General features: G+C 42.8%; 3 protein-coding genes across 3 annotated transcripts in view; 2 read left to right on the top strand and 1 right to left on the bottom strand.

The window, feature by feature from the left end:
* Window positions 1–6303, top strand: part of LOC309361593 (uncharacterized protein) — a gene marked incomplete at its 5' end in the record, with an annotated part of 28523 nt that extends 22220 nt beyond the window's left edge. Inside the window, 3 exons of the mRNA XM_081896669.1 lie at window positions 1418–1628; window positions 3822–3989; window positions 5963–6303. Coding sequence (XP_081752795.1) covers window positions 1418–1628; window positions 3822–3989; window positions 5963–6222 — 639 coding nt within the window. The 3' untranslated portion in view covers window positions 6223–6303. The remainder of the gene's footprint in view (window positions 1–1417; window positions 1629–3821; window positions 3990–5962) is intronic.
* Window positions 6304–10677: 4374 nt separating this feature from the next.
* Window positions 10678–15600, bottom strand: ATP5PD (ATP synthase peripheral stalk subunit d). The gene is made up of 6 exons (XM_081903553.1): window positions 15443–15600; window positions 14775–14905; window positions 13188–13284; window positions 12142–12213; window positions 11030–11092; window positions 10678–10893 (listed from the first exon to the last, which is right to left on the bottom strand). The coding sequence occupies exons 2-6, from the start codon at window positions 14894–14896 to the stop codon at window positions 10762–10764; spliced, it is 486 nt and encodes a 161-aa protein (XP_081759679.1). The 5' UTR covers window positions 14897–14905; window positions 15443–15600; the 3' UTR covers window positions 10678–10761.
* A 732-nt stretch (window positions 15601–16332) lies between these two features.
* On the top strand, window positions 16333–27590 carry KCTD2 (potassium channel tetramerization domain containing 2). The gene is made up of 6 exons (XM_081903552.1): window positions 16333–16801; window positions 18368–18476; window positions 19212–19303; window positions 20510–20605; window positions 22105–22230; window positions 23937–27590. The coding sequence occupies exons 1-6, from the start codon at window positions 16496–16498 to the stop codon at window positions 23964–23966; spliced, it is 759 nt and encodes a 252-aa protein (XP_081759678.1). The 5' UTR covers window positions 16333–16495; the 3' UTR covers window positions 23967–27590.
* Window positions 27591–27638: the final 48 nt, after the last annotated feature.

Raw genomic sequence — 27638 nt, forward strand, 5'->3', positions numbered from 1 at the left:
CCCAATTATGTATTACCCATTTCATTTTAGATCCTATGGAAGAGACAGGTTGCGAAGTAAAATAATACCCTCCAATTTTCCAAAGGCGGTCCCAGAATTGCGAAAGCCATCCCAGCTTCTGATTTGATCCCGGAATGTCTCTATTCCCCTGCCAGCACTGCCACCACCGAGCTTGGGGAGAGAGGGGAGAATGAGCCGGTGCTTGTTCCAAGTGACCATTATGGTGGCAGTGGTGGCTGTGAGGGAGCCTCCCATTGCCTCTCTATAGCCACTGCTGCTGGCCTCCTCCTTTGGGCAGCTCATAGTAGCTCCTGGAGAGCAAGTGAGGAGAAGAGGCTCAGTGTGGTGTAGTGGTTACGAACGGTAGACTCGTAATCTGGTGAACCGGGTTTGCGTCTCCACTCCTCTACATGCAGCTGCTGGGTGACCTTGGGCTAGTCACACTTCTTTGAAGTCTCTCAGCCCCACTCGCCTCACAGAGTGTTTGTTGTGGGGGAGGAAGGGAAAGGAGAATGTGAGCCGCTTTGAGACTCCTTCAGGTAGTGATAAAGTGGCATATCAAATCCAAACTCTTCTTCTTCTTCAGCCCCATATGACATATCAGCTGTTAGGGGCAGGCAAAGGGCAGGGCTACCCTGGGTGGGAAGATAGGCAGAGCAGAACACAAGGAATCTTGATTATCATTTTTTAATGCTTTGTGTCCATGCCCCTTTCTAAAAAAAAATTTATTGCTGTTTTTCTTTTGGTAAATCTACCAAAGAATAAAATAAAATTGGGATTACAGAATTTTCTCAGCGGGGGGGGGGGTCTGTGTGCTGTGTCCCTTTTGTGTAGTGGTGGCACTTGCCCTTCTTCTGACAGGAAATGCTCTGCGGGGGGGACACCACAAAATGGGGCATCGAGGAGGGTAAATTGGGGGGGAAGGAGAAATGACCCTATTTTCATCTGAGTAATGTTGGAGGGTATGAGTAAAATGCTGATCAGATGCCTGGACCACAGTCTGGAGAAGGGAATGGCCTTTATTCCAAGAAAGCATAGGATTTCTTGGATGTTTATAATCTGGGCTTCCTTAATAAGAAGATGGAGTTGTTATGCAGAGGTGTTATTTGTGCAGGAAGTGGGAGTTGGCTGAGCACACAACCTGAAACATGACTCAGCATCTTCTGCAATGCATGATAGATCCTTGACGGAAAAGTCAATGCAGAAGGATTGTCTGAAGGAGAAAGCTGGAAGAGCCCCTAGCCTCAGTGACCCACTGGAACACCTGTTTCGGTTCAATGGGGGGGGGGGAGATAAACAACCCCTAGCTGTCAAGTTTTGAAAATTAGGGGATGACTCCTTGTTGCAATCAAATCCCACTTGCGTTTGTTGTTGTCTTCAAGCAGTTTGATGTGCAGTGTTTTTAATCTCTCAACAGATTTTTATGCAGAGGCGTCCTATTCTGTATGTGCTGAATCTGATCATCCCAACCGCTGTTCTCTTCTTCCTGGATATGGCTGTTTCCTTCACTTCTGCCAGTGATTCTGAAAAGATCAACGTCAAGATCACATTGATCCTAGAAGTCTCTTTTTTGTCGCTGATTCTAAATAGTATTCTGCCAGCATCCTCAGATGACCCCCCTATAATAGGTAAGCAATAGTAATTTCAAGTGGATGTATAATCAACTCCCGCTGCCAGGAAACAAAGTATATTATATATGAGCTATATTATAGAATACTCTCTTGTCCTGAGGAACCTTCACAGCGCAATCCTATGCATGTCTACTCAGAAGCAACTACTAAGTTCAGTGGGCTTACTCCCAGATAAATAGGTATAGGATTACAACCTCGGATATCCTTCTGGCAAAACTTTGCACAAGGCAAATCTAGCTAGAAGACATGGGCTGATTTTTTTTGCAATCAGTACTGTGGCTGTGTACACACCAGGGGCACCAGATCCTGGGAGCCGAGCTCTTTTGGGCCCCCTGAATATTTTTGTGGTGGAGGTAAACCCCCCACCCATGTCTGAAAAGGGTGGAGGCGAAGCGCGGAGCAAAATGCAGCGTGGCGCCAGTTGCCGGCTCCTTCTCCTCCTGCTGATGCTTTGGAGGGGAAGAAGGGTCAAAGCAGCCTCCCATCGGTGGTGGCACCAGTAGAAGGCAGAGGAGGAACTATCGGCCATTGAAGCTGTTGGACCGCCATATTTGACTCTACCCCGGCTCCTCCCAACATCCCATGTGTGTAACACTGGCTCTCCAATTGCCCTCGCAAGCTGGCGCCTCTGGTATACACCATGCCTTTAAACCACATTGAAACACATGCTTTCCTTCTAAGAATTTTAGGCAATGTAAGTTAGCCCTCACCGAGTTACCATTCCCAGCAGCCTTTAGCAAACTAGAATGCCCAGAATTCTTTGAAGGAAAGTACATGCTTTAAATATATAGTATATATACATCCTGAGAGAACTGATCATGTAAATTAAACAGCGGCTTTTCTTTGCCTGTTAGGGTTGTCATATTTCAAGAAGTGAAAATCCGGTTTTAAAGCCCCCCCCCCCGAAATTCACCAAAAAATCAACACTACTGAAACGGGTTGCCATACACTTGGGTTATCCCAGAAATTTTAACTGGCTTGCAAAAATTCTGCCCTGACGCCATTTTCAACAGACAAATCCTGGCTATATCCAGAAAATTCTGGATGTGTGGCAGCCCTACCTAAGTGTATTCTTGATTTAAAAGTGTCCTGATAAGAAGGTTCCAACATAAATCAACTTCCTGCTTCTTAATACTTCTTTGCGTTGTACCCAGCTAAATCACTCTGTGCATGGAGCAGCTTCCGTGAACACAATGGCACTTGTCCTCCCTCTCCTACCCCTGCCCCAAATCTGCTAATGGGGTTCCCCCTACCCTTATGCCTTGTAGAAATTTCAAATAACCAGATGAAATCACTTTGAGACTGAGACACAAAGGTCTTATTGGAGTAGATCTAGTTACTGGCATGTCTCGGCTGGGAATGCAAGGTTATAGAATGCTAGTGCTAAGCCACCATCTATTTTAGGGCACTTCCATACTAGGCATTTAGTGTGGAATAGCCAAGCTGTGCTCATTCACTGTTTTCAGGGCACACACATGATGCCATTGTCCAATCACTGTTGCCCTGTATTTCCCCATCTATTCCCCAGCAGCTACATCATGCCTAGTGAGAGGTGAACAGAACTTGTTGTTGTTGTTTAGTCGTTTAGTCGTGTCCGACTCTTCGTGACCCCATGGACCAGAGCATGCCAGGCACTTCTGTCTTCCACTGCCTCCCGCAGTTCGGTCAAACTCATGCTGGTAGCTTCGAGAACACTATCCAACCATCTCGTCCTCTGTCATCCCCTTCTCCTTGTGCCCTCCATCTTTCCCAACATCAGGGTCTTTTCCAGGGAGTCTTCTCTTCTCATGAGGTGGCCAAAGTATTGGAGCCTCAGCTTCGTGATCTGTCCTTCCAGTGAGCACTCAGGGCAGATTTCCTTAAGAATGGATAGGTTTGATCTTCTTGCAGTCCATGGGACTCTCAAGAGTCTCCTCCAGCACCTTAATTCAAAAGCATCAATTCTTCGGCAGTCAGCCTTCTTTATGGTCCAGCTTTCACTTCCATATATCACTACTGGGAAAACCATAGTTTCTACTATACAGACCTTTGTTGGCAAGAACAGAACTTAGGAAGTACAAATAGAAAAAGTGAAATGCTCCTAAACACTGTTGGGAAAAGTCAAGAGTCCTTCTACTTGCAGCTTATAATGGAAAAGTAATTATTTGATAGTGCTAGGAAAGATCCATCTAACATCCTTTCATTTTGCAGCAAAATTTTTCATGGGAGTTTTCCTGCTGATGGTTGTCAGCCTCCTTGAGAATTATGTGACAAGGTCTCTGAAGGAGATGAAACCTCCCCGTTGGTTCCTCAAATGCGAGAGACTCATTTCCTCTAGGAGAAAGAACAAAACATCTGAAAAATACGTTTCTTATCCTGGTCAGTATTCATAAGAAATTAATACTTTGATTGAACAGCCTCAAACCCATAAATTGCTGCACAGCAAGTCAGTGTTTCATGGCATCCAAGATCAGATCAACCTGTGAATGGTCTGTTTCCTTTGTATTTACACACACACACACATTTAAAATTGTACAAGTTGAGAGAGAATAATAGTGAACAGCAGCCAGCACAGAGAGAGGGAGGGAAGGTGCAAATCATATATGCCAAAATATGCAGAAGGGGGCTCCTGTGTTAGGTCTCAAAGGTTTACAATGACCACTGTGAAGAATGATGACCCCTGCGAGACAGCCCATAATTCATTTTTCAAAAAGTAAATGCAAAAGGAGGAGGGCAAAGGGAGGACACATTATGGAAAATTGTTTACTATGGATTTTGAATGTGAGCCCACTATACCCCAGTATCGTTTGCATGTGAAAGTACCTGGAGTATTTCCTGACGGGATGTGCTATTTGTCTAAAGCAACCCGAGCTCAGGCTCGGGTGCCAGCCTAGCATTTATAAATTTGTGATTTATTTAATGCACCTCTAAATAAATACCCAGGCCTTTGACACCTGGGATGTGTGTTTTCAGGGCCTGCCCTATCCCTGTGCTTGTAATCTGTTTTGGCTGTTTTTCATTTGGATTTATAAACTGTTGTAACCTGTGCTGGGACCTGCAGGTGAAGGGTAATACAGGTGATGCTGATGCTAGGTTTATGTAAGATTTGGCTGAATGATCCTTAAGGCACCTTATAACAGATTATTGCAAAACACACACTGGACAAATGACCAGAGTGGGCTGCCCTCCAGCTCCACTGTCTGAAATAAAATGTTATTACTTTGAAAATTATTATTATTATTATTTATTAAATTTATATACTGCCCTTCATTGCAAGATCACAGGGCGGTTCACAGAATAAAATACAGGATAAAAACACAAGTAAATAATTTAAAACAAAACAATAACCCCCACAGACACATTTAAAAGACTACAATTAATATGGGGAGCTTTGGGGCCCTTTCTGATACAAACTGCCCTCTCCTGGGGGTACTTTGCAAGGGACAGGGAACCCATTAGAATTATATTCTATGCAGGTTCAGTGCAGTGTACTCTTTGTGCCAGCCCAGCCCAAGCTCAATGGGCTCAGAGAGAGGAGGAGTTTATAGTGTGCAAAGAAACCTTTGAAAAACTCATTTTAGAACTTCTAAAAATGACTGATGGAAGGCCAGGGCAACCCTCATTATTACAAGTGATACACAAACAAGGTTTGAGTAGTGGGGAAGAGCCAGAGGTCCCCAGAGCAGAAAATATTCCACAGTTTATTAACAACGACAACAACATATGTCTGATATGAAGTTTAAGAAACGATTGGAATAAAGAATTGGAATGTTCACTATTACCTAGACAGCAGGAAAATGTCGTGGCTTCAGTATTAGACTTATCAGTGGAACCAAGACTTATACAACAGAAAATACTATTTGGAATCTATTGAGCTCCCTTACATTTGTATAAGAAAGGACTATCTAATGTAGCTCTTTGTTGGAGATGTAATATGGGCAAAAGGTCTTTGAAACATACCGTATGCTTTTACTGTAGAATCCATTTTCGCTGTCCGGTTTTTAATCTTGACCAACGGGTATATAGTTTAAGAGCATATTCACCTTTGAAAATCTTAATTTTTTCCCCGTAGTGTCTTGTTTATAAACAAAACACTATATATATAGTCCAGCACTTTCTCCCAAAACTTAGCCAGTTTGGTGCACAGTAAAATATTCCACAGCTGATTCTATATGACACTGGATATTACCTGTGCGGTGTTTGGTCCTCAAATATCATGGAAAGCCTTATGAAGGCATAATTTGCCATCTGTAGCTGAGCCATAATATCATCATCGCCTCTGGCCCAGGACTTCCAGTGATAGAGCTCCAACTTAGCTAAGGATTTGCAACATGTGCTTCTTTATATTTCAGATGAGCAGAAAGAGCCCTGTGATCATGTCCTGGCAGGCAAAGAAGATGCAGAAGCAGAGGCTTACATCTTCCTCAGAAGTATCTATTCAGAGGTGAAACAGATGAGGGAACAGCTATTTCCCGAGAAGAGCCAAATGGCTACCAGTGCAGAATGGAACAGGATCATGGCTATTACTGAGAGCGTGTTTTTCTATGCTCGGCTGATTTTCTCAGTATTGTTTATAGCATACATTATTCTGAAATGGAGGGGTGAAATGTGACCACGTGGTTAGCTGTTACATAATAATTAAAGGAAATGTTATGCATTTAGTCCCATCTTTTCTTCCAGAAAGTTCAAGGTGGCATATAAGAGATCTGAGAGGAGGTATATGCATCATACATTTTAAAGCACATTCCTTACACACAAAGAATAATGAAACTGTAGCTTACCTGTCATAAGGTCCACCCTAAAAGCCCAGCTATGAAATGATGATCAAAGCACCTAATTGGCAACATCCTGCTTTCCAGAAGGCTTGTCCAATTATTTCCTTTATATATTCAGTCATTCTATCATTTATTAAAAGATGAATATTGCACGTCTCTGGTTGCAAAAACCTTTGAGGATGAGGATGATATGACACCTGACAAACCCAACGTAAAGAAATCCCAAAAACCAAAACAGGCACAGAAGTCTAACCAAAAGCAAACTCTTAAAAATAAGAGAGCCTCAGTCCTTATAAGGCTTTAGAGGTTTAAAAGAATGACTTATTTATATTAATGCAGTTTAAGAACTACAGAAATCGCCTGGCTTCTCTTGATATTCTCTGTATGTAATACACGCACAAACACCCAGACACGGTGAGCACTTTCCTTTTATACTCCCCGCTGAGAAAGAACAAAAACATCAGCAACTTTCTTCACAGATAACAAACGCCAACCACGAAGGGACTCGAACCCTCAATCTTCTGATCCGAAGTCAGACGCCTTATCCATTAGGCCACGTGGTCATCCATGAGGATGCTCTGCAAGAAATCTTCCTTACCTTTCATTTCCTGATTCGGGCATATGTATAAACTGTCCTGCTGAAAACTGCGGACAAAGTCCGCGGCTTATTTCTACCTAGTGCTTAAACCTAGTGCTTTCTACCTAGACCTTAAACTCTCGAAGGCGCTTTTTAAAAAGCAGCAGCGACAAACATCCCGTAGAAGAAAGGCATACATAAGAACATCAGCTTCCAAAATAAAATAAGATAAAATAAAATAAAATAATAAAAGGGGCAGGGTGACGAGAGCCTGGCAAACAAGCAAGAAAACCAACCGAAGTGAGTGGGCATGTTTGCATGATGCTCTGATTGAGCTCCCCTCTTGGATCGTGCCCACTCGACACTCCCCTGGGGTTCTCCGCTTCTCCGTTACATTCTGCCCGCATCTCCCCTTGCCTCCCAGAATTCAGACGCGCAGCTGCATCAGGAGCACGCATGCACACGACCAGGCAGCCTGGAAGCGGAGCTGGACTCGGCTGAATGAATGCACGTGTGCGATTTTTATCCCGGCAACAGCAAACGGACGTCTCCCTGGTCCGGATCATCACGCTTGTTCACCCACATTATGCAGGTCGTTATGTGTTATGCCAGGGATGGACAAAAACTTCTCTCCAGGCCAAACGGGGGGGGGGGGGAGCACGTGGCGGTGGGCGCGGCCAAGGCAGAAACTGGGTGGGCCCACCTTTCTTTCTCCCCTTTATTGGTCCATTCTCTCTTCACCCTCACTCATACAAACGTCCATTCACACGCATACCCACATTCTTTCCCTTTAGGTTTTTTTCCAAAATCATATTATTAAACCCCCCCCCAAAAAAACCACCCCAAAAAACACACACGCACAACATTAATCTCCCCTTCCATTTATTTCCCTGCCCCACCCCCACTCTTCCATCTGGGGCAGAGTGGGACAGTGCCTGAGCACAAGTTGCTCACTTGCGCAGCTTGCGCATTAAGTTGTAGGTAGATAAAATGATGGTGCAAAGAGGAATGTGTTAGGGGTGCCCTTTTGCTGCTGCTGCTTACTACTACATCATTGTCATTGCTTAAAGCATGGGTAGGGAAACTAAGGCCCGGGGGCTGGATCCAGCCCAATCAGCTTCTAAATCTGGCCCATAGACGGTCTGGGCATCAGTGTGTTTTTACATGAGTAGAATGTGTCATTTTATTTAAAATGCACCTCTGGGTTATTTGTGGGGCATAGGAATTCGTTCATTCCCCCCCCCCCAAAAAAAAATCTAGTCCGGACCACCACAAGGTCTGAGGGAGAGTGGACCGGCCCCCTGCTGAACAAGTTTGCTGACCCCTGGCTTAAAGCATTTTCGATTATCAATTTACATCTGTGAATATGACTTGTGAAGCAAGTTCCCTTGAATTTGCTTCAAGTTAATGTAATGTATTTTCTGGCCATTATAGCCTTAGGTTATTTTTCCTGGTTTCAGCTTTAGAGCTACTGTAATTCATATATCTTCCAAGCTCAGGCCATTTGTGGTTATTATATTAGAATATGCAGATTAGGGTGCAATCCTCTGTACACTTAACTGGGACTAAACTTAATTGTATTCGGTGCTACTTACTTCCAGGTAGATTAAGGTAAAATGTAAAGGACCCCTGACAGTTAAGTTCAGTTGCGAATGACTCTGGAGTGTGGCGCTCATCTCGCTTTACTGGCCGAGGGAGCTGACGTTTGTCCACAGACAGTAGATTACAGGTAGATTACTTACATGTATGTGATGGTACTGTCAGTGGGATTTTTCCACATTGCTTGCCGGTGTATATTCCACTGGGTATGGTAAGGAATATGGTGTTGAATCTTTTCCTCTGTGCCTTATTTGTGGCATTCAGCTTGTTTAATATTTTTAAACATGATGTCAGTCATTTCAAGGCAATGCTTCCATTCCCCCTATATTTAGAATTTATTCTGAAAATGATTATCTTTGTGCCTCAGGCTAGACCATGACTGAAAAGAATGTCATTTATATGTGATATTAACAACAAAAAATAAAAATGGAGTATTAAATTATAAAACCAAATCTCTGGTATTTTAGGTTAGTATCTTCTTTTATCACTGATAAAGTTTCTATGCCTTTCATAGATTCATGGGCATCAGTAATTCAACAATTGCTATCCTCCGTATCACCACCTCTCCATGCTGGGGAAAAACCTGGCATTGCTACCACTAGTGCATAAACACAGAACTGGAGGGGGGGGGGTGCCAAGTCATTTCAGAACTTCCACTGAGAAGATGGTTTGTATTTCCTGTCTTTCATCAGGTAAACCCTATTTTCCACAATTTGTAATCCATCAAGCTGGACCCCACCCACCATCTATGGACTATGCCCTGCTAAGTGCTCTTGGTGACCAGTAACATGGCCACTCAACCTGTTTTTTGTAGGCAGCAAAAGCAGGATTATCATGTGAATCGATCTGACTAGCATTTGGCTCCGTGACTCATGAGCTGCGTAGTCCTGGTCTGATTGCAGTTGCACTGATCAAAGCCACAATATCGCTCTATGCCATTGTTAAGGCTTACAAGACTTTTATAGTGGTATTTTCGCTTATAGGCCAATTTAAATATTTATACTTTTATAGCAAAAAGTTTTCAAACAGTTCTTATTGGCAAAGGCCACAAATCTCTCAAAGCTACTGCAGTGGTGGCTTGCCAGGTGAACAGTGCATCCAGAATGCCACTCCTGGAAAACTCTTGATACTTCCATGTTTTAGCACTACGGTCAAAAATACACTCAAAGACAGGCTCAGATATATTAGTCTTTGCTACATTAATTTTTTAAAAAAGCACCCTGGATATGGTTCAAAATGGTTCATTTTGAAGAACCATTCAGAAAGTTTATCAAGAGTAGTAGTAGTAGTAGTAGTAGGTGTGTGTGTGTGTGTGTGTGTTCAATAGCTCACTTTGTGCCTGGCTCAGGGAGGGGTGGGGTGGAACCTCCTTGTGTTCTTTTAATGTACAAAGTTTGGAATGCACCATGATGCAAAGTACTGGATGCAGGCTGGTGAAAATGAAATTCACTCACAACAAAAGTTGTCCAAGGCCAATGACCCAGCACATCCTGGTGTTTGTGTTCAGTCTCTTCTGGGTGGGGTTATGCTCATTTTTAAGGATCAAGGTATTCGTTCCAGTTCTGTTCCTGAATGCTTAGGCGGCGCCTTTTTTTAGTATTAGCTGTATGCTAGCTGCACCCTCTTGTGGGGAAGGACACTCATGCCAATGTACTGCAGGCAACAATACAGAGCCTTTCAAACACAATCAGAAACTGCAGCAGGTCCAGAACATAAAAGCCGCATTATTAATCTGAGCCAGCCACAAGAATGTGCTACAATGGTGCTTGAAGAACTTTACTGGCTTCCTAGCACAATTCAAAAATGTTGGTGTTGACCTTTAAAGCCATCCGTGGTCAGTGATCAGAGCACCAATTGCCCACCCCAGGGTGGGGAGGCCCAGGACTGGGGACCAAATGGGGGTCCCCAAAAAATCAAGTTAAAGTTAGAATCTGGGGCCAAGATTAGCAATTTTAGCTGAACCACTCAGGCTTTCAATCCTAAAAAAAAAAAGAAGTTTAAGGCAACAATCCTACACAGCCTTATTTGGGATCCATACTGAACTCTATGGATCTTATTTGCAAACAAATATGCACAAATCAATAACAAGAGACAAGACAAAACAGGACTACTAAGATTCCTGTAGAATTACTTTATTTAACATACTCCCAGGGATTCTAGAGTTGATGGATACGGCAAAGTACTTTTGGATAGACAGCTCTTACAATTCAGCAATAGGCCTGTGTGGCCAAAATGGGTATTTTTCTTTGTCCAGCCTACTTCCTGGAAATGCCTCTTGGAAATCTTCAATTGTCATCTGATCAAAAGGAATCATGCTTCTAACCTTCTGAAGCTTGAAAAGAAAAGACAATAGCCCATCATTAGAACATTATGAAGAAGACTACTTAAAATAAAAAGAACAGATCTTTATTAGGAGAATGCAACGTGGTGGAGCAGACTTACTTACACCACGAAAATCACCAACTTACCTCTTTCTCATGCTCAACAACACGTTGCTTAGAGGCTTGTATGAAAGCAGCAGCACTCTTGTCCTGCAAAACAGCAAATTATTCACTTCGCATATTAGTGATGTTATAATAATAATATTATTTATTATTTATACCCCGCCCATCTGCACCACAAACTGCATTTTCTCTTGCCTATAATAATGCAAACTATCACCTTGAGGCTTGCAGCCTTTGCATTAGACATGCCCCTACATTCCAGTTATCTTACCCCTTTCCAGTTTGGGTTCAGGCCTGACTTTGGGACAGAATTTAGTCTTGGGTGCTCCAATAGATGACCTCCTTCAGGGCAGAGACAGGGGGAGCACAACCCTATTAATTCTCAGTTTCTCAGCTGCTTCTGATATCTTTGGCTACAGTATCCTCCTGGACCATCTGTGAGTAGGGGGGTATTGCTTTATGGAGATTTCACTCCTACTTACAGGGTCAGTTCCAGAGAAAAGTATTGGTGACTGTGTCTTGACACCCTGCCAGTTAATCTGTGGGGTGCCCCAAATCACAATTTTGTCCCTAGTGCTATCTTCAGGAAGCCACTGTGGATGCTTATTAGGAGATTTGGGGCAAGGTATCTTGATAATGTCCAGGTTTATCTCTCAGTAATATCTGAACAAGCCCTAGACCACTACCAGGATGCAGTCATAGGCTACTAAACTGCAAATGACTCTTAGCAAGACAGAGACCCTATAAGTAGGCAGTTCCCAAGTCTGGGAATTGGGTTGCGTACAGACTCTGGATGTGGTTGCCATCTCTCTGGAGGAGTTATATAGCACAGGAGTGTTCTTGATCCGCTGCTAGCAGTGGTAGCCCAAGTGACCTCGTTGGCTCAGAGTAACCATTAACAACTTTGGTTGGTGCATCAACTACAATAGTTTGCGGACAAGGATTGCTTAGAGATTACTATTGCATTAAGCAATATAAAAACTGTATAAATAAATACCAGCAGAGGAAAATCAGAAGTATTGCCGATCACAAGCAGAATATAGTAAGTGGTGAGTAGGGAATAATGTCTAACACAATTTACCAAAGTGGGATACACAAAATATAACTGAACAAAGGCACACAAAAAACACACTTACAGCCTCTTTTTCTTGGGCATCTATCTTAGCTGTCTGGGTATCCACAGGCTCAGGAATCTTGAGTGCTTTAAACTGTGAAATTTGAGCGGAAAGTATTTTAAATGTGTTTCGTCCAATTCTGTCAGTGACATATATACAGTCAGAGATAACTTTTCCAAGTCCTGTCTGTTTCCCTTTAGTTGTAAGTGGTCCTTAACTCAGTGGCAGTGTATGATTTGCACTTTCTAGCCTCCCAGTTCAATCCTCTCCATCAGAGTGTGGGTCAAGACCAAATGTCCGGTCTAAAGTAATGGGCTACACTGGGAACAAGCCACCTGAAAGCCTAGCAGATTACTAACAGAAATTAGCTGATTTTACAGAGTTTGCTTGCCAGTACCCAAGTCATTTCAATGAATGACAGTTCTCATACAGCTAGTGCAAATGCACACCATCCAGATTCATTCTTAAAGAGTTAACATGTTTCAATGTCCTCTAACTTCTCTGGATTGCATTTTCATACATTTATCGCTGTCCCACATGAAGAAAGCCAGACATTCATTCATTCATTCATTTTATTGGATTTATATACCAAAGTTCTCTGGAGCCATCTATATTGATACACATACTTGCCCGGGTCATGTCCAACAATAAATAAAAATCAGCATTATTGCTTCAAGTTTAGCTTTTCTAGCCTATCCACAAGGCAGAAGTTGGTGGGAAATGTACTAATTGGCTAAAGACAAGAAAATGCTGTTGTTTTTTATGAGCGCAGCACCATGCAGCTGCAACATTGGTGTCAAATTACCCAGAAGGAAATAATTACTATACCCAGGGTGATTTCTATTATTATTATTATTATTATTATTATTATTATTATTATTAATTACCTGCCCTTCACCCTAAGGTCCCAGGGCAGGTTATAACACTAAAACACAGTATTAAAAGCAATTTAAAACAACTTAGAATCACAAAGGTAAGGTGGGTCCTAAAAATATACACTAGACTGTGTGACATGCAGTGCCTCATTTAGGTTCTGAAACATTTGAAGTAGCATAACACAACCTCACCTTTTTCTCAAATTCATCTACCATGGCCTTATCAGCAATTGCAGTCTTGTAAAAAGCCCAATCTATAGCTGGGGGGTTCTCTGGCAAAGAAGCAAGCCTGTTTAGATGAAGGAAAAGTACATTTAGTACAACTTCAACAAGTCTTCATACAATTCTTAGTTCTGTAGCCATCTCCCATTATTGTCACCCTCCTTAAGGATAGCTAACCATAGCTGCCAATGTTCTCAGCTATTCAACAGCAACAATGAACCTTGCAAGATTCATCATACACACTAACAATGACTGGTGAGTTAAGTCCAAAATAGTAGACTGATACACTTTTGCCAAAGCTGATAAAAGCGTTTTGTCAAATCTTAAGGCAAAGAACTAAACTTCAGTCGAGACACAGAAACAGCATGTGACATCTCAAATCTTACTAATGTCAATCAGATTATTTTAACCATATCAGTTACAGTGGGGGGTGGGGGACCAGAGGCCTTGGGACTTTCTCCAGTCTGTGCCCTTCAGCAGGCCATATACCCCTCATTAGTCCAGCTCTGCCTCTGAGTCCTTTTGCCTGGGTGGAATGCATCCTTGAACAACAATACTGCATGTCTCTTACTTACCTGGATGAAAGATAGTGAGACATGCATAGAAACCTCTGGCTTTTTGCATGCCTGGAATGAAGCCTATTGCAAAAAGATTAGAAATACACCCAATATTCCAATTACTTTTGCATCTTACTCAACCCACCACTGGAATGAAGCCCCCAGGAGATGATGCCTAATATATTGCAGCCCTCCGAGGGGGAGAGATTCCCCCACCCCAGGCACATCTTCCTTTAACATTCTGCTTATCACAGAAATATACAGAATATAATCTGCAGCAGAAAGGACTGCCATAAAGTTGCCAAAAAGAACAAAATGAAATTTGTATATCACTTTAATAGGCTGACCTCAGCAACAATGAATGGAGCAGAGAGCTGTGGCGTATATGGCAGGGGTGAAGAACCCTTTTGGCCTGGTGGACCAGGGATTAATCTCCCCACCCACATCTGGGAGCCAACTTTGATAGCTGGGCCGGATTATCATGACACCAGGGAATTAGCATCTATCAAAGAGCTTGCTCAGCCCTACACACTGCACTTCCCAAATGCCCAACAAACAGGTGATTGATAAGTGATTGAGAAGTACTGTGTCCAGGCTTAAGCAAGCTTCACAAACCCTGTGCTTGGCACTTAGAAAGTGCTGGGCAAAAGGTCTACAAAGCGCTTTGCGCACTGCTTCCCAAACACTTGACAATCAGCTGGGTGCCAGGTGCTTGAGAAGTGCTGCACACAGGATATTGCAGGTAAGTGTGGCCTGCCCAAAATAGCATCATAGATCTAATGTGGACTGCAGGCTGGAAGTTCCCCACACCTGGTATATGGCTTAACAAACCAGTGACTGGTTCAAAGTAATTTGTAAAGATATAACCAAACAAGGCATTCTATTAATTTATTACTGCTAGCACATAGCCTGAACGCATCAACCTTGCACAAATACCAAGGCATTTGACACAAGAAAAACATAGCTCCACAGTGCCCTTTGCACACTGGGACATACTCACTTGGCTGCCAGAGAATCACTGCGTGTTTTCAGGGCATTAAACATGGGCTTCTGATTGGGAGGCACTCGCTCAGCAAATGCCATCCAGTCTACTGCTTTCAGAGCAAATCTGCGGGCAGCCATTGTTACTTTCTAGAAAATAATAAAGCAGGAAGAAAGCTTAACAGGGAGAAAATAATCAGAACACTAACTGAGCAGCAAAGCTATATGGCTAGCGAAGGGTCAGATGAGAGACAAACAGAAGAATGGTTCCGTTTCATCAAAACAATAATCCAATGAGGAGTTCACACCAGCCCACACTTACCTGGGAGTAAATGAATTCACTACTTTATTTTCAAGTAAGCAAAATAGAGTTAGACTGTTGAACTCACGCCATTCTTTTCATTCAATAAGAGGGGAGAGAGAGAAATAAAATTAATGCGGATTCTCCTTTATAAAGATGGCAGCGATGTAGTTTCTACAGTTATATAGGCTTATGCCTGCATGTTAAAGGCGCAGCCAGAGGCAAACCAACTTGAAGGAACATTAAAAGGACCTCGGCTACGACACCAAGGAATCCTAGCGCCGCCACAGAAGGTGGGGGAATAAAGAACAGAAAAGGCCCGTTAACACCACAATATTAGGAAACAGCGAACAGGGTCCCCCAAAGGACGGCCGTACTCCACTCACCTTCAGCAACCCTTCACCCCCACGATACAGAAGTCGCCGGAAACCTCCTCCCGGAAGGAGAGTCTGACCATCATCGCCGTGACCAATCAGGACCAGCAATGCCGGAAATAGTCTGCGGCACCCTCAGCACCATAGATAGCGGAAAATATAGACTAGCACACGCCTCCATTTTTGCGCAGTTAAGGGAGGCAAAAGTACAGCGTGCAAAGCAATGGAGGGCAAGGCGCGGTCACCAGTTGCCTTGCCACTCACAATCCAAGGGTCATAACAGGCTCGGTTTTTTCAGTCGGGCAACTTGCAAATATATGTACTGTATAGGAGAAGTCATTTTGACGGGAACCACTGACTGGTGCCCCCCCATTAACATTCACATTATTTATTCCACATAGAGGATTAATTGCTTCTTTGGGCGGGTACGGAAGTGGGAGAAGAACCCGCTGCTGCCCAATCACAGTTTCAATTAAATCCTGTATCTTCTTCTCTCATCAGCTGTCACTTTCATCACGTTGACAGAGCGGGGAAAGGGGATTCGAAAATAACTAGGAAGTGTCCTCTGCAAACAAAGTGCCGTTCTATACTTTTGTGTATCTATGGTATAGGTAATCTAGGAACGAGGTTTCTGTTTCCTTCCTGGAATCCTGTTTCCTCTAATACCTTGTTCTATTGGAGACCTTTCCCTTTAAATAATTTTATATAATTTAAATTTAAATTAATTAAATTAAAATCAATTAAAATTTATTTAAATAATTATTATTATTATTCTCCGCTTCTGCTGGCTACCTCCAGCATTACTATGTAATAGTAAACGAGGAGCATGTAAGGCCGAAGCGGCGCTCAAAGTGGCCTCGGCAGCTGTTCCTCCCGGAGAACGGTTGATGACCCGGAAGTGACCTTTCCTCCCGGAAGTCCGGCTCTCCCTGTCAGCAGGGACTGGGGTGATGGCTTCCGAGCCCCGCCGAGCGCAGCTCCAGTTTCTCCGACCTGGCCGTTGAGCTGGAGCGACCGTTGCCCGTCTGCCTGCCGTAGGCCCAGGGGAAGAAACCGTAGCCCAGAATGGCGGAGCTGGTGGCCGGAGAAGGGCCGCCGCGGGGCCGCACTCCCAGCCCGCTGCCGGGGCCGCCCAGCCCTCGTCCAGCCGCGGCGCCCGCTTGCCCGCCGCGCAGTCCGGAGCCGCCGGCGCCTGAGAGAGCCGGGTCGGGGGGCGGCGGGAGCAGCAGCAGCAGCGGGGGCTCCAAGTGGGTCCGGCTCAACGTGGGCGGCACCTACTTCGTGAGCACCCGCCAGACTCTCTGCCGAGAGCCCAAGTCCTTCCTCTGCCGCCTCTGCTGCCAGGAGGGGCCCGAACTGGGCTCCGACAAGGTGAGTCCGGTGGGTCCATGTGGAGTGGCAGCGCTGACCTCTTTCTTCCTTAACCGCCCGGCCCCTCCTGGGACGCTTTCCTAGAACGACGGCATGTTCTCCGCACCCCGGTAGCCCTCATGCCCTCCGTCTCGTCTCCTTCCCGCTGCGATCACTGGAATAATAGGCTTGTTAACACGCATTTAAACCTCCTTCACCCAATGCATTTAAAGCAGTCCCCCACCCCAATCCTGGGAACTAGAGGTTACCCCTCACAGAGAGCTACGGTTCTCAGCACCCTTAGCAAGCCACAGTTCCCAGGATACTTTGCAGGGTGTGTTTTTGCAGACATCAAAGCTAAGCAAAGCCTTAATGGGAACCCCTTAGCAAAAAAAAGAAAGGGATCCACACAAAAGGGGCATTGCTCCCGTTGCATGTGGCAGTGGGGTGCCTGCCCACTTCAGTGACAGTTTATAGCCCCTCTAGTGGTTTCTGTGTTGATCCAACACTTCCCTGTAAGTAGTAATTTAAATATATTAACTATGCAGTCATTACACAGGTGCTGTACTCTTATTCATCAATAGTATGGCCTGTGCTTTTGTTTTAGGGAAATAAGGAAACTGAAAAGCTTTAATCTTGTGTGCAAAGTGAAAATACTTGTGAATAGGGTGGTTTCTTTCAGCAGATAATTGCTGAGAGTGTTTAAATACTGCGGAAGATTCTGAGCGCTCTGTAAAAGACATAATTTTAGAATAGAACAAAAGCCATTTCCCAGAATAATTAAATCATAGTGAGAATGGGTAAGCTCTGTTTCTTATTTATAGCTTCCTTGGTGATCTTAAACAAACAAACAAAACATCTGAGCACGTAGTCAAAGGAATTGATTGCACTGCACCACTTGTGTTCAGCAGACTCTTTTTCTCTTTTCTTTTTTTGCCATTACTAAAGAGTGATCTGAGTTGATGTTTGCTTGACACATAATAGAACTCAGTTTGGATTAGACTGACAGTTTAGATTGGCAAAAGTATTTCTTAAAAATTCACCTGCAAAATTTAGGGTTGTGCTCATTTTTGGTTTTGCTGCTTGTCATTGTCATATCATGACAATTCAGGAGCTGATCTTGCTGATTTTTAGGAGAATGCTGCTGATAGATGCAAGAACAGTTTATTTCAAGTAAATAAGCGTATGATTAAGTGATTGGTGGAATCGCCTTATGTAGGTGGTACCCTACCTTTTTTAATTATATCATGGTGTCATCTTACAGTAAAGGCAGGCATAAAAAGCTTCTGACGCCAGAGTTTAGAAACCTGCCAGCACTGTTTTCCCATCCACCTCCACTACTTCAGTAGAAGATACCCATAGTCTCCACCATAACCATGACAACATGTTAAATCTAACTTCTGTCTTTTGTGGATGATTCAACTAGTTTAAAAGAGCCCACTGGTTTTCCTGAGAACGGTAATTCTTTGCAGAGGACCAAATTCTCAGCCTTTGTAAAACTAGTCGTCGTCCCCCAAGCCAAATGTCTTCATTCCATTGAATTGTCCTTTTTAGCATCAGAATCTGACGCTGGTGTATCTCTAACAGGATGAAACGGGGGCATATCTCATTGATAGGGATCCCACATATTTTGGTCCAATCCTGAACTACCTCCGGCATGGAAAACTCATAATAAACAAGGAATTGGCAGAAGAAGGTAAGAAATGGAGATTGCGGTGCTTTGTCTGACTTGGGCAAGGTAAAAATCAATCTATATCCTTGAAAATCAAAGGAAAGCTTAATGGATGTTGGCCACATTTCAGCCCAGAGCTAGTGCACTTAAGCCCATTGAAATCCATGGTCTTGAGTGCATTGACTCCTGTGACTGAGCGAGGCCTTGGTCAGCATCTTTCTGTGTCATAAGATTGTGGTTTATTTTAGATTGACCTAAGGAGGAGGTGTACAAAACCAGCTTTATTCATGGAGACACATTATTCTGATGCAACTATCTCATACAAGGCATTCTGTTAATAAACATCAGTGGCATTTTGTATTAACTTGTTGTTTTTTATTGAAGTGTGGTCTGCAAAAGCAAGCTCCTTTTTGTGAAGAGCTTCAAATGGAGGGAACACATCTTCATGAATCCCCAAGTTCTAGTTTTCTGCTCTTCATGAAATAGAAGTGTTTGCAGCTGTTTGTGGTCACATTTTTTCCTAATCTTTGCCTTTGTTTTTGCTCTTGCAAATTGAGATTCTGGTAGTATAACGTTTGTTGATCTGCAGATTAATTATTTAGGTTAAAATATATACAGTATGCAAAAAAATAATTCTGCAGTGTCATAGGCTTCAGTAATCTGCGCAGAAGACTTTGGGGTTAGCACAATATTGCTTCTAGCATTCTTCCCTTTTTAAGGCTAACAATCTTCCTAACTGCACCCACTTCTCATTCCTAGGTGTGCTGGAAGAAGCTGAGTTTTACAACATTGCATCTCTAGTGCGGTTGGTGAAGGAGCGAATACGGGACAATGAAAGCAGAACTTCTCAAGTAATGCATGTTAAAGAAAATAGAAGGGGGGATTTTTGTAACTGGAATCAAGGGCAAATCTGTGCTTAGCCTTCCCTTATTTGTGGTTGTGGTCAACTGCTACTCTCTCCCTGTGACATACACTTTGGAGAAGGGGGCTGGGTTTCTTTGCTGCTATGATGGGCTTTTGCAGAAAACCCAAGCAGCGCTTCAGTGCTGTTTCAGTCTGCAAAAGCCCAGCAAGAAGGGAAAGAAGCCACACATCCTTTCTTGTCCCAGGTTCTTGAAGGAGGAAAAGAGAGGTGTGTTCTCTTCCTTGCGCTGGGCTTTCGCCAGAGGTGCCAACAAGGACCTCACTGCTCCTGCTGGACCTTTGCAGGAGCTGACAGAAAGGGAGACAAAGCAGCTCTTTGCTCACCTAAATCCTTCATGAACTGCTGGGAAATGCGGGGGAAAGCACAGCAAAGAATGCTCCCTCATCTATTACAATATTTATTCATTTATTTATATTTAATGGATTTGTATCCTGCTTTTTGGGAGAACCTCCTCACAAAGTGGCAAGCGTCATGTAGAAGAATACAATCACAGTTTGAAGCTTTTTATTTTACAGCAACTCAAACAATCCAGTCAGCACAGCTGTAAAACACGTTATGAACATTAATTGCCTGCATACAAATCACTTCATAAAAGCAGCAGAGAACAGATGTGAATTCAAAACCTGTTTGAAAATTTGTAGGGGTGTGGTTTACACACTGAGTGGGATACATGCTGACTATTACAGGTATGCCAAGTTAAAAACGCTGAAGAGAAAGGCAGTCAGGGTCACTTTTCTATCATTCCCAGAGGCACAATATTACTGTACTTTCATTTGAGCCCTTTGTAGCAGTCTGTTGCCATAATGCCTTTATCCCGTCCCTATATGCATTAGGGTTTGATGCAATGTATCCTGACTATCTCCATACCTACACTTCTATACACCTACCTCCCCGGGGTTATTTCTGGCTCCCAGATTTTCAGCAAAACTTGCCACATGTCTTTTTTGATGGTTGGGAAAAACATTAAATGTCCTTTTGAAACATTTCTACTGGTGTGTGTTCTCAGGAATCAGCAAGGGCCTGTGACACACAAATTTCCTTGAAGCTAAGCCTCTTTAAACAAGCTACCACTACTTGGCAAAGCCGCAATGTTAATTTCTAACTTATTGTTTGGTTCCCCTTTGTGTCCCAGGGACCTGTCAAGCATGTTTACAGAGTCCTGCAGTGCCAAGAGGAAGAGCTCACCCAGATGGTGTCCACTATGTCTGATGGATGGAAATTTGAACAGGTATCCAGTGCTAAAGAATACTTCCCTATCCGGAAGAAGGGGCCCAATTCACAAGGCTTATAAAATGGCTAATGAATAATGAATGCTTTAGTGGGTTCTCCTTTCACCTTTTTAGAATCTAGAGAATATGGGACTTCTCATGGAACATAAATTGTGCCTAGTCTGCTGGTGCCTGGAGAGAAGTCTGATCACTGAGCCTCTAAAGGATAATTGCTGATTATCTTCTAGGGAAATTGATTACAAGCCTCTGCCCATTACCCTTCCTCACTCTTCACTTTAGTTGATAAATGCTGTCAGCCTTGAAACTGTTGACTGATGCTAATCTTGCACTCATAAATGAGTACACAACTTGCTAGGCCCAGTTTTTTGCTATAAGAGACTGTAGCAGAATGTCCTTTTATTAATGCTTCCAATCTTGTTAGGTTATTGGTTTTTTATTTACTTCTGGTTTTATGCATTCTGGTCAGTTCAATTTCCTCTTAATGAGGAGGGATTCTTTTTTATTATATCAAACCATCATTAGGGGGCTCTGTAGGACTTCAGTTTTTTTGCCTAAGAAAATGCATTGTTTGGGGTATTTATGGATGGCAGCTTCCCACAATCCTGATTTGGGGTACTGTAGAGCTTCACTTGCAAGTATGAAAGTCATCATACTGATGAGCTGGTGACTATCATTTTTTCCCATCTTGGACGCTCGTTTGTTCAACTCAAGTAATCCTTATAGGCTAAACAACCAGCATTAGTCCCTGTCTTCTCTATCTGTTTTTATAATACTGTTTTTTGCTACTTTTCCATAATGCTAAAGGTTTTTAAAAATATTAAGCTGCCTAGAAATGCTTTTAAATAAACCAGTAAAAGTCCAGTTCTATCGCACTTGCAGAAGTCATTCTGCACACACAGCAATTTAGTTGGATACAACTCAGTCCTAAATTCTTCATTTCCTTGTTTGGTGTTTCCTAGATGCATCTGTGGCCTTTTTCATTTTGGGGGGAAAAATATTAGTGTGTATATTTTAAAATGGCACTGGTGGAATTTTAAGTAATAACAAGAAGGAGCACAATAGCTTGACAGAAAATACACATGGATTGCTTGTTGGTTTTGTGAATCACAGCATTTTGGGGGCTCAGACTAAAGTATGGATGTGTCCTTAAACCTTCTAAAAGTTAAGAAGGAATATAAAGGTGCAGAGTGCTCTGTCTTGTACTCTTTAATGCTTTCTCCTGCAGATCTGTATTTGATCACTGTGAGAGACTAAATACAGACCAAGATCATATTTTAGTTCAGTGATGGGAATCTTGTATCTTTCCACATGTTGCTGAACTACATTTTTCATCACAACTGGCCTATTGTTATACTATCTGTAAATGACAGGAACAGGAGTGCAATAACATCTGGACAACCCCAACCCATTTTAACCTAGTATTTTAAGGCTAATTCTATACTATTCCTTGTTTATTGCTGCTTCTAACTTTTACATTCTCTTGTTTTTATTTCATTAGCTAATCAGTATTGGATCTTCTTATAACTATGGAAATGAAGACCAAGCAGAATTTCTATGTGTTGTGTCCAGAGAGCTCAATAACTCTACCAATGGCATAGTGATAGAGCCTAGTGAGAAAGCAAAGGTGAGGAACCTGCTTGCGATTGAATTCCTTGAGGATCACATTAATGTTTCTGAATACACAATGGAATAAATACAGAAGGCAGCTTGCTTTTGATGTTGCAAGGTGTATAGTTCCTGTTAGTCAGAGTTTTGTCAATAATAATAATAATAATAATAATAAATAATAATAATACTTTGTATACTGCCCTGTACCTTTAGATCTCAGGGTGGTTCACAACATAAAAGTCTAAGATAAATGCAATACCCTACAATTAGAAATTGTGGAAGTGTAACAATAAGCCACTGAAATGAGGGAGGCAAAAATGTACAAGGGTGGTGGTAGATATTTCCTAGTGTATTGGTCAGTTAATTCTGAAAATATCTGGTAAAGAAGCTGTCAAGCTTTCAGTATGTTCTCCTAATGGTAATCTCTAGAAACAGTTCCTCTCCCTGCTTCCATCTTCCCTAAAGTTTCTGAAAGAGTCTCTGGGAGCTTTTAATCTTTCAGTTCAATGTCTGCTAAGAAGTAAATCTTGTTGGTATCAGTGGGGTTACTCCAGATAAGTATGTATAGGATTGCAGGTTCAGAGCGTCTGGTCTTCTCTTTAGCACTGTCACCACTGCAAATTTGCACAGAACATGTCTCCCATACGTAATGTAGTGCTGCATAAAGGAGTTGGCAAGGACCATGTTAACATTTCTGAATATATTTGTGCTATACGGTTGAATCTAATGGTGCCTATTTGACAATAAGGCTTCCATCCATGGAACAGGGAGGGGAGTAATTTTCAGTAGTTCCTCCTTCCACCCACAGCCCTCTAAGCACATATTCTACATCTGCTCAAGAGGGTTGGAAGGACCCTCTAGAATATTGTGGAGGTTTTTTGGTGGGGGGCAATAAGGAGACTGCAGAGGTATTGCTGAAAATGGCTTCCCTCCCCATTCCATTGATGGAACCTTTGCTGTCAGCTGACAGACACCATTGGATTCAACCTGTAGCCTCTCTCACTAAATCTTACATTGATCTGAAAAATGAAGGGAGATTGAGAGAAACTGGGGGTTAAGATAAGGGGTGGGTTATAGCTCAGTCCCAGGTTCAATCCCCAGCCCTTCCAGGTAGGGCTGGGAGAGAATCGTGCCTGAAACTGGCAAGTTGCTGCCAGTCAGTGTAGGCAGCACAGAGCTAATGGACCAGCTGTTGTTATATGGCAGCTTTCTGTGTGACTGCATCCACAAATACTCACAAGCCACACAATGCTGTAGTGTTAGAACTTGAAAGCTGATATAGTCCAACTATTCCCAGCAGTTTAATCCATGAAACAGAAGCTTAAAACTGATGATGAAATTTACTTAAAGTGTAGCACAAGTAGTGAGCTGGAAGGGCCAATATGTATCCCTACCAAAGGTGCCTACAAAACAAAACTATACATGTATTATTAGACAGAACCAAAGCACAGCCCAAGTATGCCTCAAAAGTCAAATATTTTAGCATGGAGCTAAATAATTCAGTTTAGCAATAACAAAGAACCTAACCAGCTAAGGGTTTATTTTGTAGAGTATTTAGTTTCCTGTAGTTAATAACTTTTCCCTATAATACCCTGGGTGAGAAGCCAGGTGCTAAGTACTATGGTACAAAGTTCAGATTTTTCCTTCTGTTTCTTTCCCCCTCTGTTCTAATCATGTAAATTCTAGCTAACTGCTGTTGTCTTGGTGCTTCTCTCCCCACAGATTCTTCAGGAACGAGGATCACGGATGTAATCTAAGCATCTAATACTTTAAAACTCCCAGATGTCAAAAGGGCAATCTAGCTGGGCAGAGCATTTTTCCTGCAGTCCAACCTTGCTTTTGTACAGTAATCAAACTAACACAAAGCAAAGCTGAGCCTGTCCTGCCAGTAGAAAATTAATCCTGGTGAAAACCAAAGGCTCATCCCACTCCAGTTACAGAAGATGAAGAAAGAAGAGAATCTTCCAGCCAGATAGCCCCCTTTACTCCACTAACTCTGTTTCTTTTTATTTCTGTCTTGGCACTGATGTGATTTATTTTTAGTTTTATTTAATTGTGTTTTTGGCTCTCTTTAGAGAGGGCTAAAAGTGAGGGCTGCCCAGATTCCTGGGCTCTTTTAAGATATCCCAGGCATCAATGGTCTGGACTAATGACTGAGGAGTTTGGTTTAATGGTGTCATTTTTAAAGAAATTTGTAACACGCTTTCCCAGATCTGATGAAAATACATTTGAAAGTAAATGTCTAAACCAAGAACATTCCTGCCCCTCCCCCCGGCAAAAAAAAACAACAACTTTTTTATTTTTGTTTTGGATCCGTTACTGACTCAGATGCCTGTTAGATGGGCAATTTTTAATTTGGGAGTGGGTGGGGTTATGTTTACCATGGGGCCTTGGCTGAAGGGTTTTTCTTCAGATAACACTAAAATATAAGCTCTGAGCATTTCTCGCAGTGTGGTTTGGTCATCGCCATTCACACATCTTTAAAAATATGCTATTTCTTCAAATTTCAAATCCATTTCTACTATCTCTTAAATGTCAGAGGAGCGTGGCAATGGGGCTTATGTCCCATTTTTTTCCTGCCAGAGCCTGGAGTATAGTCCCTTGACTAACTTTAAAGTTGCTCTTTGATCTGGAGGATTTGTCCCTGCCAAGTTCAGCTTTGCCTTGTCTTGTATTCAGCAGCATGAAAAGACCCCCTTGTTCGTCCTGCATTAAAAGCAGGTTTTCTTTGTACTCTTAGTTACTTTGGTAGGCTTTAACAACTCTTTATCCAATACATTCAGGGACGGAGGGTCCCTTATTTACACATGGTGATTCTGCACTTTCAATCCTCCACCTCCTTTTATTGTATTATCTTACCCAAAATAACTAAGTGGTATTGCGGGGGGTGGGGAGGGGTGGTGATGAAAGTTGCCAAACTGTTGTGATTATTTTTTTCTTGTCCAAAGTGGTGTGTGAACTTCTGTAATGTTTTTTTTCCTTTGGAATGCCTTGAATGGACGTGAAAATGTCGTGCCTCTCTTCTGATCTTAGCCAAATGGGACTCACTGATCTTGTCGGTGAACTTGTGCCATCCCTAATCAGTGAAATGTCCCCTCCTAGTTGTTGGTAAATGGGAATCCCTTAAGCATTTGCTGCATGGTACCTCCCCTCCGTATCCTGGCTTTGTTCCTTGTGAGTCATCTTGACTTCTGGGCCTTTGAGATAAGCCCCAAAACATACCGAACCAAAGTTTCAGAAAAATTGAAATGCTTTGGTGTCCCTTGGCAATAATCAAAGCTCTACGCTTACAATCCGAAGACCCCTTATATACAAATTGATGTGTTTGGAATTTTCCACCAAGGAATTGCATTCACTGTGTCTTCTTTATGTTTTATAGTGAGTTGATGAGGCTTCTCGTTCTATTTCTTCCTTAAAAGTGAAAAGGGTGGGGTAGAAGGACAGTGCGTGAAGTTTTGATGGGGACATTAAAGGCCCCATCGTGGATAAAATGCATGGAGTTTAAATCAAGTTTGGCACTTAATTCCCCCCTGCCCCACATCCCCCATCGTTCTTCAGTTTGTATGTGTATATATCACTGAGCTTCCCACAATGCACCTCCAGAGAAGTTTTGGTAGGTTAAGGGTTTGAATAACATGTCCTAGTTCAGTCTCTTTTACAAGAAGACTGTACCAAAGGTCTTGAGGTCAGTCGGTGGCTGCTGAGACTCAACTGGCCCCATATTGTGTTGAAGTAAACCAACATTCCAGTCCTGCCCTGCCCTTCCTGTTTATAATGTGTTGGTATTGGCATGATTAGACTGTACGTCTTGGCTGGATCTAACTAACACTGTGATGTGTACATAAACCCCTATCTTGTACCTTCAGCTGTTGTCAGTGTATGTCCACAACTGATAAATAATCGGGTGTGTATGTGCTGCGAGGAAGTATAAGAACTGCAGATATATATTTATATATATATAGCATTCACATATACCCTCATAATCTCTCGTTCTCAGGGAGGAGGCGAGAGAGGGCAGTGGTGCTATGAACTAGTTGAAAGAAAAACAGGCTGACAATGCCAAGAGTAGCTGCCATTTCCAACATGGCCTAACCCAACTCATTCCCCACCTTGCTGGGCACGTAGCAGTGTTAGGTTTGCTTGGAAGGAGACCTTACTGTGTAGCTTTAGTTAATCAAAATGAATACCTCATTGCTTTATTTTATAGTCACCAAAAAACACCATGCATGGGGAAGCCCCATTAGAGGAGTGCCTGATGTCAGGATAACAGACTGGATAAATAAGACTCATTCTGTTGCCCATATTGTGCCATTGGGAATGGCTCCATTGGAATCTGGAGGAAAACCAGATTGTGAGATGAGCCGTAACTGGCTTGATGCAATGCATTACAGGGGGATTGCAGTTAAACTTCTCTGAGAAGCAGTGTTTCTGCCTAATAAATGGGGTAGTCCTATCCTATATACTCCACTTGCTGCTGACAACTAGTGAGAGTTTTTCAGTGGATTTTAAGTTCTTCACTGGAACACAATTGCCTTCTCCCTACCTTTCCTTGTTAAGTATTCTCAACTAAAGTAATCAAATTCGTTGGGACCCTCCCTGGAGTGGTGAGCTGTTTAGCTGGAGATAGAAACAGTATTAGGGATTGGAAAAGCTATTGGCTTTCCTAGTATAAGGGCTTGAAATCCAGCTACGGCAAGACACCATTCTAGCTCATCCATTTGTGATATTCTTTCCCCACAAGGACAGGTCACTTCCAGGCCCTGTTAATCTCAAGAACTGGCTTCCATTTTCTGCACCAGTTTTATCTCTGCCTTTATTAGCAACAGGGCTTTTCCTTCCATTTGCCTTTATCTCTGTCCAAACATTATCTCCTAAACTAAAAGCTGGAAAATAAGTAAGAACTCTGTTTCCCCTGCAGAAGGCAGTAAATGAAAAGAGAGGAGCAAATGATAGGATGGGAATTTACCTGGGTGATTTGCATCTCTTGAGGTGGTTTCCTTTAAAACATTAGCTAGCCCCTGGGGACCAGTAGCAGGTCCAGTTTCCCAGTGGCCAATTGTTCCGTTACAGCAAGGTTGGAGCTAACCTCTTAAAAGTGTCTTTGTTTCTGCACATTTTTAATCAATTTTTCTCAGGGGTGACTGAGTGGTCCGAGGGGAGGGGGGTTTTCCACAAGGGGGTGGGGGTTGGCTCCTCGGACCTCCGCAGCTGGGCCGTGGGCTCCTCACCCTCAGGTTTTGCCTGCAAACCTTGAGGTTTTGTACAGTTCGTCACATGTCAGTGCCCTTTGCTACTGTTTCTCTTTGTTTATTAAATGTGTTTGAATAATAATGGAGATGCTGTGATTTTTTTTTTCCAATAAAGATTCTGACATGACTTGAGCATCTGAGCTATTTTCTTACGCCCTGCAACTCTACCTGTAGT

Source organism: Podarcis melisellensis (genome assembly GCF_964234715.1).
Source record: "Podarcis melisellensis genome assembly, chromosome: 2".
Lineage (NCBI taxonomy): Eukaryota > Metazoa > Chordata > Lepidosauria > Squamata > Lacertidae > Podarcis > Podarcis melisellensis.